Here is a 19,060-nt window from a genome sequence, read left to right as displayed (position 1 = left end):
TGGCGTCTTGTAACTTCTGGGGACAGACGTCGGAACTTGGCATGGGTTGGTGGGCCTGTCGTGGTGATGTGGTGGAAGATGCTGTGCTTTCCGGCCCCAGGTGACTGGCGTAGTTCTAGTTTGAACACGTCCGGGAACTCCTGTAGGAGGGACGTGTAGCTGTTGAGGGCTGTGGAGCAGATGGAGGGCATTCCGGGTCCGGTGAAGAGCTGACGGAAATGGCACGTCCCTGTGTCGAGGAGGCGTTGTCTGGTGACGTCGACTAGAAGTCCGTGGTGCCCTAGGAAATCCGCACCCAGCAGAGGGAACTTGACATTCGCTATGACGAAAGGCCAGTGGTATCTGCACCCCAGGATTGAGATAGCCTGGGTCGTTGTGCTATAAGTGCAGATGGGAGTTCCGTTTGCTGCTATGAGGGAGGGTAGTGAGTCAGGTATTTTTTCTAAACCTTCCCAGGATGGCAGGAAAACTGACTGCATTGCTCCCATATCAACCAGCAGACGGCTTTTGGAGATCTTGTCTGTGATGAAAAACCCTGCTGGGCAGGGGGAGTTGGGTTTCGCGGCCACAGTTGTTACTTGAGGCCGCCTTTGTCATTTTTTGTGAAAGAACACGGAGGCCTGGAGGTTCTGGCGTTGGTCCCAAACTTTCTATGGTAGAAACACCACGCCGAGTTTGGCCATGTCTTGTGCTCTCTGAATGGCGGTCTCTTCTTATAAACGGTGTTGATATCTCCGTCTTTGTCACCGTCTTCCTCCAACAGGTTGCCGGCCTCATATAGTTTCTGGGCGTCGTCGACTAAGGCATCCATGTCCAGGTTCTCTGCATCCCTTATCTAACGCCAAACTTCCTGTGGGAGGCACCGAAGGAAGATTGCTTTTGTTAGGTCAGTTGTTCTTTTCGTCCCGTTCTCGTCGCGACCTGGGAGTGTTACTAACCCTCGCAGCTGGTCCCAGGCTTCCCTGGGTGAAGCATCTCCGAGGAGCTGGGATAACAGGTCGAATGTGCACTGCACTCTCTCGGACACGGGCATGGAGTAGGAATTCAACAGTTTGTTTTTTAAGTCTGTGTATGTGACTTTGTCTGGTTGCGCATCCAGCCAGGGCGAGATTCTATTGAACACTTCTGGGAGCACTGTCATGACTATGTCTGATTTTGTAGCATCATCTGAGATGCATGCCATGCGAAAATGCACGTCTGCGCGCCGGAACCATGATGCCGTGTTTTGGCACGAGAACGGGGGAAGTTTGACCATGTCTGGCTTTGATGGTGAGAGCGGCGTGCAGACGATGCTCACGGGTTCACACTGAAGTTCTACCTCTGACATCTTGATTTCTCACGCACCAAAATGCGGGAAAATGCGCCGTATTGAGTCTGTTGATGGTGCTGATTTGTTCAAGAGGTCGAACGAAGTGCCAAAACGTGCTCTTTTGGGTACGCCATATTTAATACGTTAATGGCACGGTTTCCTCCAGGTAGGGTGCTATCAGAGGCCTAAATTTTATGCTGTAGTTAGTCTGCTAAAGGCTTTCTGATGGTAGGGTGCGGCCTTAGTTCTTTAATGGCTGGGCCAAAACCACGCTACCTGTCCCTGACCCGGGATCACCAGTGTGAGGCCTCAAGAAAAGTCAGGAGTGAAAGACTGTTTCTTTATTATTCTCGACAGGTGTTTATAAAACAAAAAGCGGCCAGAAAGGTAGCAGGCGACCCTAGGCCCCCCACTGTGTCCATACACGATTTGTGTTTTCTGGAAGCATAAAAATACGCACAACATTTGTTACATGGCATTTAAAAGGTAGATATACATATCGGCAGAAAGGCCGTACAATGATGCATAAGATGAGGTACACAAAGAATCTGAAATAAAGACAGTTAAAATACATGACATGATTAATGTACAATCACTCAAAAAAGTTTTGCAACATCCTTCAAAACTTTTCGGACAACAGCTGATAATAGTGACATCTGGCGTTATCTGGCAACTCAGCCGTAAGCGATTGAAATAGTGACATCTGGCGCTATCTGGCAACTCCGCCATAAGCGCTTGAAACAACTCGGACGCTACTGGTGCGCTAGAGAGATTAACTCCCGTTTCCCTTAAACCGGGATTTATTTTTTTTCTGCTATTGCGGTAATAAGTTACTTGATGAAAGGATGTTACTAAAATACTTCAACGGTCATCACTGTTCTTATGCTTTAATATTTCATCTCCAAAAGCAATCGCTATCTTTGTTTGATCGCCTTCATATGTGATCTTTTGTAGACATAGGCCTTCAACTGTTATAAGTTGAACAATATTAGTCTTAGCAACAACAACAATTACGACTTCTATAAAGATCTGCAGGAATATTATTATTATGAATAAAATTTTACAAGAATGGTATTTTAATGACTAATCCATTTCTTAACTACTGTAAATTACTGAAACCTAATATTTTTATTTAGGTTACATAAACACTAGATACAAAATAAATATGTATTTTCAGTGTTATAAAATAACGAGAAATATTTGCATTTATAATAACAGGAAAGAAAATGAATAAATAAATTAATATATATATATATATATATATATATATATATTAGTATTACATAATAAAGAGAATTACCTGCACTAGGAGTAATCTGTACCCATCTTTCGTCAAATTAAACACACAACCAAACTCTCTCTCTCTCTCTCTCAATATTTTGTGTGGGACCCTCTCCTGTCAAGGACTTCACCCAGTCTCCTCGGCATAGAATCCACGAGTTTTTCACAAATGTTGACTTCGTGACGCTTAAGCCTAAGTGACTCCCATACTGACTTGGCATGACTAATTAGGGCTCCTTTGGTCCTTATTTCGCTACTATCCCATTTACTTATAATATAAGCCCAAAGATTTTCTATTGGGTTTAAGTCCGCAGACTTCGCTGGCCATTCAATCCGGATGATATCTTGATGGGCTGTAAACCATTCTTTTACTGCTTTTGCATTATGGACAGGAGAATTATCCATCACTACATAAACTGGTTCCTGATCTGGGATGAGTGACCTTACAGATGGAGTAAGGACTTCTAATATTTCAGTATACTGATGGCTGTTCAACCTTTCGTTGACCTCGATCAGTTCTCCCGGACCGCTATCAGCCATCCATCCCCAAAGAGCTGCCGTAATTCTTCCACTCCGCCGAATGGGTTGGATATTTTCAGCCTCATACCTAGAAATAAAATGATACGCTTTCTGAATAAAAGTCATGAAACACTGATCGCACCAGTCTGCGATAGACGACAGAATGGATAAAAAAGACACATGTATAGGACTATAATACATACTATGTATTCCGATTTCCTTTAATGACACTTAGGCCTACATGCTTAATCGCTTATATAAAATCTACTGAATTAGACTAACAAATTTCACATCTATGTTTGTATTACATAGTATTATAATCGCTGCTTGTTTTATACATATATATATGCACCTATCATGTGGAATATCTGATTTCTTTCAGTGCTACTTAGGCCTATCATTTTAATAGCTTTTATATTAGGACGATTTTTGTATTACTTATTATCTGAGCTTCAACAGAATTAAAACTAGCAAGAAACTTAAAATTACTTAGTTCACTTCAATAAAGCTTACCTTGTAATAAGTGGACGCCAGCAGTGAAGAAGACTACTATGCTCATCCGTGGAGAATGTCTTCTCATCACAAAAGATGACTTTCTTCCAGAAATCGTCGGCCACTGAGTAATATTGTAAAGCAAACCCTAACCTCTCTTCTTTATGTTTTTCAGTCATGAGGGGTTTCTTAGCAGGAATATGATGAAATATCTTAGCCTCATGCAGCCGGTTACGAATGGTTTGGGCATCAACTTGAAGGCCATGTTCTCTCTTGATAGCTACGGCGGTTGTCAACGGAGTTTGTCGAGCTGCTTCAATGATTCGATGATCTTCCTCAGCAGTGGTGCAACTATGGGGTCGTCCACTTCTTGTTAATGTATTTATATATCCTCTTTCTCTTTGTCGTCGTATCCATCTATGCACTGTTGTTCTGTGTATGCCAAGCTGCCGAGCAATATCTCCGGTGGAAACATGAGCCCCATGCAGGCTAATGATCGATGACCTGAGAGATAGTGTGGTGTGATTGCGCCTGTTATCCATCTTATCGGTGCAGGTGACGAATGACGATACAGTTTAACTTCCCGCGTAAGTGTAGCGTCACACGAACACTTACGATTTTATGAGTTTTTTCTTTTTTGTGTTATTGACAACGATTATGATAGAATTATATAATTCCTTATTTATATAATATTGGTGATGGTTATTCAATATTATTTTATTAGTTAATAAGTTTTTATTTGAATTCGAAATGTAGTTTCTTATTTGACTCTTTTACCCAATCATTTGGCACGAAATTTTTCAAAATGTTTCGTTATTTTTCGTAATATGAATTTTCGCTGGCCAATCTTTTTTTTATATTGTTAACTGTACAATTAATAACCAAAAGCAAATAAGAATAGCAAATTTCACTGCATATATCAAAAGAATAAATTATTATTAGGTGAACGAAAACTTCCGGAACATGTTGCAGAATATTTTTGAGTGAGTGTACATCTGAAAAGAGAAACACAAGGAAAGAGAGGCGCGATTTGTCTCCTTTACAGAATCACTGGTAGCCTATTACACCTAGTAAATTGCACTAGGCCTGACATTGCTTTTGCCACCCGAAGCACTGTGCCAGAAAAGTTAAGAACCTCGCAAACAAGATCTGAAGAATGCAAAACATCTGCTGCGATACCTCAAGAAGACTCAAGATTTAGCCATTTGTTACCAGAAAACTCAGGAACGCCTAACAGCATGGGTGGATGCAGACCATGCAAATGGTCATGATGGAAGAAAATTCATCACTGGATTGTAATAATTCTAGCAGGTGGACCAATATCATGAAGAAGCAGAGAATACCTACACTGTCAAGAAATGAAGCAGAGCACGTAGCATTTTGTGAAGCAACAAGAGAAGTAGTTTATTTCGGAAAACTGCTTTGGGAACTTGGATTCAAGAATTTTGTCGACAAACCGACGGAAATAAATGTTGACAATCAGGGTGCCATAGCCTTAGCAAAAAGCACTCATTGCTGTGAGAGATCAAAGTACATTGACCAAAGGCATTTTGTACTAAAGCAGGTCAACCTGAGAAAAATCAACATCAAGTACGTCCCATCAAAGAAGAATTTGGCTGACCTTACCAAGATCATCTGCGCAGGAAGGACCCAAGAACTCATCACTAAGTTGGGACAATGTCTGCTGTAAAAATGCCATTGATTTAGACAATACCATACTTGTCACTTATACCAAGTAGTGATTTTATTATTGTCAGATTTGTAAGTTCATATTTGCCAATTATTTTGCAATGCTAATTTGTATTTTACATATTTTATAATTAATACGCATTGTTTGTATGTTATACCCATCATTATTTACTAGTTTTTTTAAGTGCAGCTGTAAGGTGTAAATGCTTGTCTAATCAAGTCCTTTTATTACAGCATTGTATTCTCTTTGTCATCTTATTTTTGTGTACTTAATGTTATTTCATGTACTGAAATATTTGCATTTACTTAATTAGCATAGTTTCTTTTTTATAAACTGTCCATATTTGACGTTTGAGCAATTAATCTTATTACATCACTGTGCCCTCTTTATCATGTTATTATTGTGTGCTTACATTTCATTGGATATACTTAAATGTTTGTATGTACTCGATTGGAATATTTTGTTTGTAATGTCAAAGAAATATATATATATATATATATATATATATATATATATATATATATATATATATATATTTTTTTTTTCTTTCTTTCTTTTTTCTTTTAAAATAACTTTTTTCTTTACTCAAGTTATAACAAAAACTGTTCATCAAGGAGAGGTGTTAAAATATTAGTCTAAACATATGATTCTCAGTTTTGTCTCTTTTGTAATTTGTTTGATTTTAAATGTACCGCCTGGCATCAGCGAACGAGATGTTAGGTGGTCGCATGCCAAAATATAAACAAACCCACCCCGCGTTGACGAGACAATGTAGACTCTAGTTAGGTGGACAATAAAACCCATACAACGAAGACGCGTGTTTTTGCTATTCCGACTCAAATGAAGAAAGAAAGAAAGGAATAGACGAAAGTCAGTCGAATTAACGAAGAATACCACAATAACACATAACCACTTAAAAAAGATGTGTCCCATCAACAAAAGTGGGTTAATGTGTTCTGTAGATTTGTCTCATGTAAGGGCGTCAAATCTCCTCTCCATTCTTGTGTTTTGCTCCTCACATGTATATTAATCACGTCATATATGTTACTTATTATTTCAGATTCTTTTGTATCTCATCGTATGCGTCATTGTATGGCCTTTCCGCCGATATATATATATATATATATATATATATATATATATATATATATATATATATATATATATATATATATATATATATATATCTGCCTTTTACATGTTCTGTAATGCAATTTATATGTCTTCTTATGCCTGTTAACAAACACAATTTCTGTATGGACGCAGCAAATAGGCCTCAGGCATCTGAAACAACAACATGATAAAGAATCAGTCTTTCACTTATGACATTTCTTGAACCTCACACTCAGGTCACTGATCATTTTTTTAAACGTTATTCGGACAACAACAACAAGCCCCTTCGTGTATTGTATGATAGTATATACTACTTTCAAAATTGATATGGAAAGTTGATATGTAGGCTACACACCCATCATGGTATCCATAGACCCCGTTACTTTCATTGTTTCATCAGTTCTGTGATTTGCTTTTTCTCGCCTCCTGCCATCAGCCATTAATCTACTCCAGATACTCGTTGAAAGCAACTGCTTCCATTCTTAGCCCTTCAGTCTATGTGCCATCTTTTAGGTTTCCATTTACGATCATAATATCACTATTGCTCGCTTTTGTCCCCGACTTTCTCCTCTTGCAAATGCTTTCAATCTGTCATTAGTTTCCTCAGTTACTCTTCATTATCCTCAGTCAGGACTGCATCATCTACAAACAACCACTCCACACTCCATTCGCGACACTTTCTTATCCCACTATTTTATACCTACAAATTCTATCCTTTCTATGATTTCTTGCATTAGTCCATCCTTAAGCATATTGAACATCGAAGGAGATAGCACGCCCTTCTCACAGGTCCAGTTTTAAACAAAATTCAGTCACTCTCACCTCTGAACATTCTAATACCTGGCTTCACTTTCATGAGAGAAACTATGGATCCTTATCAAAAATCTTGGCCTATAACATTCATCCTCAGCATCCTTCACATTGCTTCTTTAACAGTTCAGTCATATGCTATTTCAGGGTTCATGGGTTAAACTTAGCTTACAGCTTTTTCCATTTACTTCCTGACTTTTCACATAACTGTTTCATAACAAACACTTGATTCACGCACTCCTTTCCACACTTCTTCCCATAACAGTCCTTCTGTCATCTTACTTCTTCGTCAAAATCCTACTATACACTTATAATCCTTACAGCTATCTCAGTCACCTGAACCTTTATTCACTGGGATCATTATTCCTCTTGGAACCTTTGTTTGTTTCATCTTAACATACTTTACAAACCATAGTTAACGATAATATCACCACTGTACCACAGCCTCTTGCTTGTAACCCCATCAACTCTTGATATCTTTCTATCCTTCGACCTCTTAATTGCCGTCCTTATATCCTCGGGTCACTTCCTCAGACATTTTCAAGATTACACTAACCATCCTCTTTCTTTCAACAGGCAACTCCACTACTCCTCAGTCTTCCACATTCACCAAATCTTCATAGTACTGTTAACTACTAAATCAACAATCGACCCAGGACTGAATTCACTGCTGACAACATTCATCCGTCTGCATCTTATATTTAGCAACCCCGTATGTATGTATTATATATATATATATATATATATATATATATATATATATATATATATGTGTGTGTGTGTGTGTGTGTGTGTGTGTGTGTGTGTGTATTGGGCGTGGGCATGTATAGCGGTAGTACTCAGCTCATTCTTACCTGCTCCATGCTTCACATCTACTCTTCTGTCCACTAGCCCACCTATCAGTAAATGAGTGGTAGCATCTGCTGAAGTAAAGAAAATTAATTGCCGAGAAGCCAGCAGGCTTAACCTTTCTGATACTACCCTCAAGAGGAAAAATCATTATGGAAATATATATATATATATATATATATATATATATTCTTCGTTTTAACGTGCTTTTATACCCATTTTTATATGGGGTAAGCACAGTGCCTTCTTTTGAAGAACTTTGATTTGGCGGTGGGGTAGGCGTAACCTCGACCGGCTGCCCTGCCTGACATCGCTTAGACCCCGGTACCGAACGTGTACATGTATTACCGAAACCCCAGCTCCCTTTCTCCCAGCAGCACGAGGAGAACTGGGCGGGTAGTCCGACAGTTCGAGACGTGTGAGGTGTCTGTTATGTTTTTAGAAGATGTTGGAGTGGCTTTGTTTATGTGTGTATTAGTCTGTAACATCCATTTGCTTTCAGCAAACCTATCCGTTGATTACATACGTAATCCCGGGATGTCTACACGGATAGCAAAGTTTCCGCCTCTGACTGGTCGGCTGCGGGATTGAACCCTCGCCACAGGCTTCTATGAAGTCTGTGGTTGCCAACCAACCAAGCCATCGAGGCTCTTATATATATATATATATATATATATATATATATATATATATATATATATATATATATATATATATATAGAAAGATAGATAGATAGATATTGAAATCAACAGCATTATTTGCAGACACTATGTTTTCATTTAAACCTTGAATCTGTATACTGTATACAGTACTTTTTTTCGTCAGGTAAGCTTCTCAGGAATAAAGATTATTCACTTTGGTTCCATTTACTTTTTATGGTCGACGGACCATTTCCTCGACTATCGGCGACTTCTTCAGGACTAAATTACAGGTTGACATAAACAGTTGTTATCACACCATGCGGACTTATGGGGCTAATCCTTAAATGTAAAGTATGACGTCACTGGAATGATGAATTTCTATTGGTCACTGGGTCTAATTTTCTTGCCCATAGTCTGTGCGGCAGAAAGAGCATTTTTGTGCTCCGTAGGGCATGCCCTATGCCACAACGTGCAACCAGGGTCGTGAGGGAGTGCGTGATTTCCATCTCTGGCCGATAGTTTTGATTTGCCCCACTGTCGGTATTTTCTCTCACATTCGGGAGTGTTCCGTCGCTCGTTTCTCCCTCCGGATTCTCTCGGATATCTTGAAGAAGGGAGGATGACGTCCGTGTTCCTTGGAATGTTTAATGTAGGCTGTTGTTAGTATATATACTTACAGCTTCTGCTACTTGCAATCTCTGGACCCAGCTTCTTTATGCATGATCTCTGTGCCTTCTAATAATTCTTCCGGTGTTGGTTTACGGTTGTGGCCCCTGTATATAATGTTGTTAAATGCCCCGGGCCATGGATTCGGTGAGCTATCAATCGTCGTCGTAGAGTGGTGGTGGTGCGACCTATGAGGGCTTGATATGTTCTCTCAGTACATTTAAATTAACACACTGGTGGTGTGTTGGGGGGGGGGGGCGGTTATTACGCGTTACAAGGGTGCTGACCAGGATCAGGCACCGGTAGACTCCAAGGAAACTCTCGTTATAATTAGTAGGCATGGCACCGTTGGCAATTATCCTTCTGATGGCCTTGATCTCATCCATAAACTGGCGATATGCCGTTTTGTAATATAATGAGATGTTCCCTCGTGAGGTAGACGTTATTGCTGGGGTGCTGGCATTCTTGATGAGCTGTTTTCGTGAGCATCTCGAGTTTTCTTCCATCCACAGAGCCAAAAGCTTTATGAACTCTACACTTAAAGGAAGATATGTTTTCTTCTATATGTCTTTTGTATTGCTATTTTCGTTGTCACGGTTCGCATGATTATTTATATATTTGCTAATACTATTGGTCTTAAGATCTTTTACAGTGGAATGGAGTTTCTGTGGTGTGGGAATTGTTTTACATTTAAACCCGCTGTTAAGCGCTTTCTGACCCTTCAGTGTAATATCAAGACATTCCGCAAGTTCATTTGTGAGAGTGGCGTTCTGCATAAACAATTCGAATTTTATTGGCTTACCCCGTTTGGCCCTGCACTGTGGGAAAACATAGTATTCTTGGTTCATGCTCATCAAGGGTCTCCGTAGTATCTCTTCCATGTAGTATTCTGATTCCATAACTCTTTGATTTTGTTCTCTGCATTCAGGTGTATTGTCTTCCAGAATCTTATGAGATCTGATGTGAAATGTTTTTCTGCTGTCTCTTTCTTATTCTTCCCATGTATCTCTCTCATTCATTATCTCTCTCCATTCTTTTTCCCATATTCTTCAAATGCTCTTTTGTTAGTATCTGTACTTGGTGTTTGTGTCTGTAATATGCTTCCTCATGTCCTTCCAAAAAGAGGGATGGGAGGAAGCATATCCGTGCTTGAGACCTTCCTCTTTAACTTGTTACATATTTTTCTTTTGCATATTCTTTTTATTTCCTTAGTAGTTCTGTATATCATACTGTAGTTCTGTATATCATATTTTCCTTGCATTGTCCTTATCTTTTTCCGAGTGCTTTCTATCGTGTTACTTTAATTGATTATTTCTAATGAATTAAATCTATTATTATCGCTTGAGCCTATTTTATTTTTCTTTGGTCGAGGAGGCATGTCTTCGTACTCTTCCGCCACTTTCAGATATTTGATTTCATTTACTTCGTTTACACATCTTTTTCTTGCTGTTTTAAATTTAAATTTTACCCCTATGAGGTGGTGATCAGATTCACATACAATCTGTGCCTCGTCAGTTTCCATATGCTCAAAGTCTATATTGCTCCTTTGATCGCCTCTGCTCCAGGTTGTTTCATTTACATTTAACGTCCAAACTTAACGCCCGTAAAGAGGAGTGGCTCAGTAGTCTCATCATACATTGCCACATCAGATATTCGATAGAAACTCCAAGTGTCCTCACAACAGGGCCGGATTAAGCTGGTGGGAGGCCTGAGCCCACTCTGGTGGGAGGCCCCCTTTCCAACTCCTATTGCATACACTACAAACTATAGTCTATATATAAACTACATTATAAACTATAGTCTATATACAAACTATATTATTAAATTAAAATGTATTGTTTTTATTGGTGGGAGGCCCCCTCTTGGTGGGTGGCCCGGGGCCCAGGCCCCTGGGACCGCCCCCCTTAATCCGGCCCTGCTTCACAACTATTTGCAAAAAAAAAAAAAACTTTCCTTGCTTTGCATGGCCTGTTATTCTGCATTTTGTGTCTCACTACTTCTGTCATCCTCTCTCTCTCTCTCTCTCTCTCTCTCTCTCTCTCTCTCTCTCTCTCTCTCTCTCTCTCTCACACATGCATACATACATACATACATACATACATATATATGTATATATATCCAACGAGGAACTTATTTTGTGGTTCCAGTATATGTATATATATATATATATATATATATATATATATATATATATATATATATATATATATATATATATATATATATATGGAACCACAAAATAAATTCCTCGTTGGATGAGACGGTAGAGTTCTCCTTCTAGCACCTCTGCTAGGCCCGAGTTCGAGTCTCAGACCGGCCCATGAAGAATTAGAGGAATTTATTTTTTGTGATGATAGAAATTCATTTCTCGGTATAATGTAGTTCGGATTCCACAATAAGCCGTAGGTCCCGTTGCTGGCTAACCAATTGGTTCTTAGCCACGTAAAATAAGTCTAATCCTGCGGGCTAGCCCTAGGAGTGCTGTTAATCAGCTCAGTGGTCTGGTTAAACTAAGGTATAATTAACCACATACAAACACGCAGAGTTTAAATGGTGTGCGTGGTAGAATTTGGCAGTATTCCGTAAGCTTTGTCGCTTAGATCGTTATCTCTGCAGGGCTGGGGTTTTTTCATTAAGTGTTAATTATATTTAATGGGCGACAGAAATATTAACTGAGAAAGCAACTTCATGAACATAGAGACACGGATCTTTTGATATGACAACGTCGTCCTTCAGTAAGTGGGAAACAAATTTTTCGAAATATATCACGTAATGACATTAAGGACAGTTACGACACGGAAGAACGTGTCATTAAAAATAGTTACGACACGGAAGAACATACCATTAAAGAAAATTATAAGTTGTAAATGGCAAACACACACAGCTATGTGGACAGACCAAATGAGAACCAATAGGGGCTCAGGAGATAATGATGAGTGAGAAACCTTACACGCTGGCACTCATTGCGACAGGTGGAATTGAGCGCTGTTTTTCTGTCAGGTTGGAAGAAAGTGTCAAATCTCCATGTACTTTCTTAGTAGGCTAATTTGCCGAATGTGCCTCGTCGTCAGCCTGGGGTTGGAATGATATGTAATTGAAGTATGACTTCGCCATTCAAAAATGGCCGGGCAGGCAATGCCAGTTCCCACAGGTAATTGAAGTTTATATCGCCTCTGGATTTTGAAGAGATACTCAGTACAGTATAGGCCAATCCTGGTTAGGCCTATCATGCAGGGTTGCTCCTCGATAGCAAGGAACACTGTCGACTGACTTCTGTTGAGCCTAACTGTTTCACGGTTTAATTAAAAGTTATGCTAGAAGGAAATCGCCGCCGCGGAGTTACTGCTTAGTTCTGTGGCTATTTCTGAATAAGAGCTCCGCACGGACTATTACCTCGAAATTGGTTTCTCCTATAATTTTAGTGTTGTTGATGAAGGAAATGGTGGTGTTTATCGTCGGTCAGTTATTGTTAACCTCGCATTCGCAAGTCATGTGGAAGCCATATGTTTAAGAAATGTTTGGCCAAAGAAACATTATAAAAGGAACTAGGCCTATATTAACCTAACGCACCCTAACCTAACCTAACCTAGCAGGCCGTGTTGCTTGGTCAGGAGCTCCATCCCCAGGGGCGTTCGTAGACATTTTGGGGCCCGGGGCCACAGTCCCATTTGGGGCCCCTCTTATGGGGTGGGAGGCGAGCTGGCGAGCCAAAGCATCTGGTTGATTCGGGGTTGGGGGCGCCTCTGTAAACCCTCCCGGGAAAATTTTTAGAGTATGAGCAATTGTAGGATCATTTTAAAGGCACTTGTAAATGCAAATTTCAGAAATTTTATTTCTTAAAACTAGGTCTACATTGAATAATTGAAGAACCACTTAATCCAGTTAAACATAATGATAAATGATAAAAATGAGGATAACAGTAATGTACTCTGATAGTGATTTGATGTGGAGGGAGTTAAATGAATCAGTATTGCTGGAAGGGACTCCATTATGTGAAGGGAGGTAGATCAGAGTGAAGGGAATTAGAACAGAGTGAATGGAGGTTGAGCAAAGTTTGTGGTGGTATAACAGTGTGAAGAGAAGTTAAATCAGTGAAGGGAAGGTAGATCTGAGTGAGGGTAAAGTAGAAGAGAATGAAGGGAAGGTAGAACATAGTGAAAGGGAGGTAGAACAGAGTGAAGGGAGGTAGAACTGAGTAAATGGAGATAGAAGTTAGAACAGAATGCAATGAGGTAGAATAGAGCAAAGGGAAGGTAGAACAGAGTGAAGCTGTGAAAGGAGGTAGAATAGAGTGAAGGGAAGGTAAAACAGAGTGATGGGAGGTAGAACAGAGTGAAGCTGTGATGGGAGGTAGAACAGAGTGAAGCTGTGAAGGGAGGTAGAACAGAGTGAAGGGGAAGGTAGAACAGAGTAAAGTGAAGTTAGGGAGGTAATTTAATATTGCTGGAAGGGAGAAAAGGGAGAGGAAGGAACACAGACCACTCCAAGATTATAAACAAAACAAAAGCATTGGTATTCTTGTTGTTAGTGCACTTGTTAGTAGGTAGGGTCTACACTTAACACTTTTCAAGTTGCTCACTTGCTCCTACTGTCCTACAATTTTCGACGTGCTTTCTTGGCAGCAAACTCCTCTATTATATCACTCACATCAATTTTATCCAGTACTTCTGATTCCACTGACATTAATACCAGAGAGAACCATAGAGAGGGCCGACTTCCTATGTGCTGCGTAATGTGGCCACCATTTTGATTGTGTGTAACTGGAGCTGCAGTGACAGCAACGTTTGTAAACAAACATGCTCTTGAGTGCACTGCAACCCACTGTAGGGCCAACAGTTTGTCTTTATGCTGGAACATAACAAACTGCCAATGTTTATTTATTTGATAGTTGTTATGATTGTTCATTCTATGTACGTATATCAGAAAATAAGGGTACAAATAGGCCTATATAAGTATGTAACAGTAAGAGGACCACTCAGATACATCACAGTCAAATGTGACTAGATCAGCAGAATAGACTTTGCTCCAAATAATATCTGTTTAGGTAATTCCTTAGTGGGATAAAAATTTCATTCTTCTCAGATAGTCTTGCAGACATGTATGTAGCCCTCCGTTGGCTGAGTCGGTTGAGCTTCAGACTGTCACTCGATGGCCCGGAGTTCAATTCCCCCGGCCAGCTGATGAAGAGTTAGAGGAATTTATTTCTGGTGATAGAAATTCATTTCTCGCTATAATGTGGTTCGGATTCCACAATGGTTGTTAGCCACGTAAAATAAGTCTAATCCTTTGGGCCAGCCCTAGGAGAGCTGTTAATCAGCTCAGTGGTCTGGTAAAACTAAAGTATACTTAACATGTATGTGGTGTATTTATAAACAAAAGTAACCCATAAATGTTTAAACAGTTTTATTCAAAGTTCTGTAAAATAAAATAGAAAATAACCCTTGGAAAAATGTTTAAACAATTTTATTCAAAGTTCTGTAAGATAAAATAATGCATATTTTCAAACATTTAGGCTATGTAAAATTACCTGTGAAAGGACTGCATCTGGAAAAGTAATTATTGTACTTCAATGTCATTCAGTGATGGCAGATATAATAGGCCCTAGAAGAAGAACATGCTAGCAAAATGTCAAACCTTCATAAATACCATGCCTTAGCAAAATATGCGCAAAATGCTATGCCTGTGCACAATCTATTGGAAATAGGTAGTATTTGATTACTAATCACGTACCACCACCAAAGGCATCAACACACACACATTGTTTAGCATTAAAATCACCACCAGTCCACCACCAAAAGCATTAACACACACCAAGCTTAATCGAGTTAGACAGGGCTATACTTACCTGTCAGTGTGAAGACCTGTTAACAAAATACTCATTGGATTAATATGAATTCATTTATGGGAAATTTGCAACAGTTTTGTTTTTACGTAATTTCTTTTCTTTGGATGATTTATTCTTGATTTTCAATTGATATTTTAGTCTCATTGTAACATACAATTGCTTCATAAACTGTACACTTTGAGAACATGAAGGTGTACACAAAAGATCACAGTTGACATTGCGTCTTTAGCAACCTCCAGTTACACACAATCAAAATGGCCGCTGGCACTCAGCCAATTACAATGCAGCACATAGGAAGTTGGCCCTCTCTATGGTTCTCTCTCTTAATACTAAACTACTAAGCCTGTCTTGGCTCACCGTGCTGCGTAAATAGTTCTTCACTAGCTTCAGCTTTAAGAAGGTTCTTTCACAAGAAGCAATAGATGGTGGTATGGTTCTTTCACAAGAAGCAGTAGGTGGTGGTATGGTAAGTAAAATTTTGATTGCTGTTGCAAAATTGAGGCAAACATCTTTTCCATAACTATTGATTTTTTTCAAAATATCCAGTGGTATCCATGGTAGTTCTCTATTGAAAAACATTACATGTGCATCTATTATATCACTGAACAGGGATATTGGCTGGACATTGTCATAAAAGGAGGCAAAGTCTGCACAGTGTTTTTGAAGCGTTTCCTCGTCCATAGATTTTAAAAGTAACTCTGGTTGAAGAAGGAATCCATAGTGCTCCACATGGTCACCCAGTCTCTGAAATCTTTCCTTCATTTCCATAGAAAGCAGAAGGCCAGATTCATTGAATCATTTGAATGTGTGTTATCTGGGCAAATGGGGCCATTATGGGAGCCCTCAGAGGATAATTAGGACCCCTATAAGCAGTAATCAATTGCCTTAGATCAGCCCTGCCCTTACCCCAATCAACATTACCCACCCTCCTCCGATCCGTATGAGAAGATCTATAATGGGCTCTGTGATTGGGAGGGGGCCCCTGGAGAGCCCTATTTCGTTTACATAACATTGTTGTTACAGTTTTGTTCACAAAATTGGAAATTAGGGCCCTTGACCATTTTGGGACCACTGGATTTGGTTTGTCCTGTCATAGCAGCAATGGTTAAGTTTTGCATTTTGGGGGCCCCCCCTCACTGTGGGGCCCAGGGGGCAATTTTAAACAACCCCCACCCCCTCAGGAATGCCACTGTCCATCACCCAAACCCCCCCGTGAAGGAAACTCCACTTTTAACCAAAAGCTCCCCTATAACACTGTGCATGCGCGACAGCATTCCAGGATGGCCAACCTACAATTTCTGAGTTAATTACAGTTGACCGACAAAAAATAACGGCAAATTCTTAATAAGCAACCAAAATACTATAGGAAGAATCAATTTCCAAAGTAATACCCAATGCGGAGCTCTTGCTTAGTTCTACTGATTGTGGTATTATTTTACTTTAAACCATTATGCTGTAGCCTATTGCATTCTAGACTTGAAATTATCATCTTCCTGTTTTAATGTGTTCTGAACATTTCTGATATTGGCCTTTGTTTCATTCACAAATGAGTAATTTTAGAGATAGTGGACCCCATCCTTATATCCTACAATTCGGGGACCACAGTGGGCAAGTGGGGTTTCTGGGTGGGGAAAAACAAAAGAATTGAAATGCAAGCGCCATAATCCTATTGATATAGTGCTCATTCAGATTTAGGTAAGTTTATGGAATAAACAAATACCATGCGCTAGTATAAGGACCAGGTACCTAGGTTAGTTTAGGTGAGGTTGGTTAGGTCATTTTCAACGAAATGAACGTCAGAAACTTTCAAGGCACATGTTTAGAGTGGCTTTTCTTAACAAAATTCACTTCACTGTGTGACATCCCTGCCTACACGAGTTAGGGTAGAAGAAACTCTTAAGCCTTTGCAGGCAACTCTTTTGGGAGAAGGACACTCCAAAATCAAACCAGTGGGTAGAAGGGACCTTTTAGCCCTGGTAGGCAACCCTTCTAAGAGAAGGTTACCCTGAATTCGGTAAAATTTTATTAAGTTGCCAGTAAGACTAGCCAGCCATTTTTGCGTGAAAAACCGTTTTGGATTTTTCAAGCAAAAATGGCTAGGAAATGATAGGGCAATAAAAGAACCTAAAAGTACCAACCTAACGTAACTTAGGGGTGTTTACTGGTTGCAGTTTGCTGTGTTATTAGCTATGGAGGGGAGCTGGTATTGTCGTACCTTATAAGTCGTAATATGATTACTTTTTTATTTATCATTTGCGTATAGTGTTTATGGGGTTCAAAATAATGATAATGAAGAGCTCTTTTAAAAAATGTAGGTTACAATATTGGTAACTTATACTGTAAAATACCCAGTAATACCCTGAATTCAAACCTTGTTCTCCAACCTTGGACTGTGCCATAGCCATTGTACCATGGCCTTCCATGGTCTTGGGTTTGAGTTCCCATGCCTGAGGGTACAGTCAGGCATTTACAGTATCCCCTTTTTTATTCACTTTCCTGTTTTTTCGAAGTGTGTGGGACAGGCTGATGAGAAAGCAAAAGTTGCTTGGTGGATTATCAGGAAAGTGCCTTCATCTTTACTTAATCTATTCCACTGAGCATTTTATCTCTAAATCCACCCTGACTGTCCTCCCCCCATTGTTGTGACAAACCTGGCAGATTTCATTTGGCTTACAAGGTGTGCTGGCCCCACCTTGTTGGCCACTTGCTTCCGCCGCTTTTTTTCAATGACATATGGACATGCTTATTTATACTTTCAGTAGAATTTTTGTAACATATGAACATGCTTATTTATAATTTCAGTAGAATTTTTGTAAATGTAAATACTGTTGTTGTTGATGGCATTGTTACTTATTGTTCTGTTGATTTTTACAATGTTATTGGTGTTATGAGTGTATTTTTTAGCTTTGGTACTGATTTTATGTCGTTAATTCTAATATTGCAATACACTCTGAACACCTGAATTAGCCCTGGTCACTGACCGGCCCGAACTATATCCCCGTAATTTTACCCACAAAGTGGGTAATTAACTATCAGCGTTACCAATGCTACAGCAAAAATCTTGTCAAATGAGTTATCTGAGGTACCATTGGCAATGCTGCTGCAAATACCGGCCGACAGAGGCCAAGATCCCCAATTGTTATCAGTTCGCCTTGCTGGTTGGATGTATCCTGCATCGGCAAACTTTTTGGTCTTAAGCCCGACCCCCATATAAATATTTTGGATACCAGATAATGAGTTGGACCGTTTTTCATCATCCCTTTTCTCCTGGATTTGTACTTTTGGACTGGTTTTGGATCTTCCCTCCTGATTTTGACTTTGGCTTCGTTTTGGACTTTGAGATGGATAAATCAGACAGGAAGACGCCCCCATTGGTTAGCGCCGCTGCTTCCACTTCTGCTACAGCCCTAACAATGGAGCTTTCTACTGCTGGGGATGCTATTGCTCATCAATCATGCACAGCCTGCAAGCGTAGGATGAGTACCCTCAAACACGGCAGACATTCTTTGTGTATATCATGTAGAAAGATTTAATGTAATGTCAGCCTAAGATGCGATGAGTTTAGGTGATGGTCGGTAGAGCAGATGGAAGTTTATGTAAAGCACAGAAAATCCTTAGCTTCTAAGAGTAAGCGTAGGTCAGAACCAGTTGTAGAGGTACAGGTTCTTGATAAGGATGCATTAGAGTCTCAACTATTCAAGAAGTTAGAAGACAAGTTATCAGCTAGTATGTCTAGTCTATTTTCTAGCGTTATGACTAAATTAACTGAAATTAAAGATAGTGATAGTAGTATTAGTGTTGTGGATTCTGATCGTTCTTTTTCAGCCCTCCTACCTGTTCCAGA

General features: G+C 39.7%; 1 protein-coding gene across 1 annotated transcript in view; it reads left to right on the top strand.

Moving 5' to 3' along the window:
• Nucleotides 1–12,281: 12,281 nt before the first annotated feature.
• The window catches only part of LOC136834369 (lysM and putative peptidoglycan-binding domain-containing protein 3-like), a 79,117-nt gene continuing 72,338 nt past the window's right edge, over nucleotides 12,282–19,060 (top strand). Inside the window, exon 1 of the mRNA XM_067096912.1 lies at nucleotides 12,282–12,522. Within this exon, the coding sequence (XP_066953013.1) occupies nucleotides 12,473–12,522 (50 nt within the window). The 5' untranslated portion in view covers nucleotides 12,282–12,472. The remainder of the gene's footprint in view (nucleotides 12,523–19,060) is intronic.

Source organism: Macrobrachium rosenbergii, chromosome 4, assembly GCF_040412425.1.
Source record: "Macrobrachium rosenbergii isolate ZJJX-2024 chromosome 4, ASM4041242v1, whole genome shotgun sequence".
Lineage (NCBI taxonomy): Eukaryota > Metazoa > Arthropoda > Malacostraca > Decapoda > Palaemonidae > Macrobrachium > Macrobrachium rosenbergii.
This window is presented reverse-complemented; position numbering and strand designations above follow the sequence as displayed.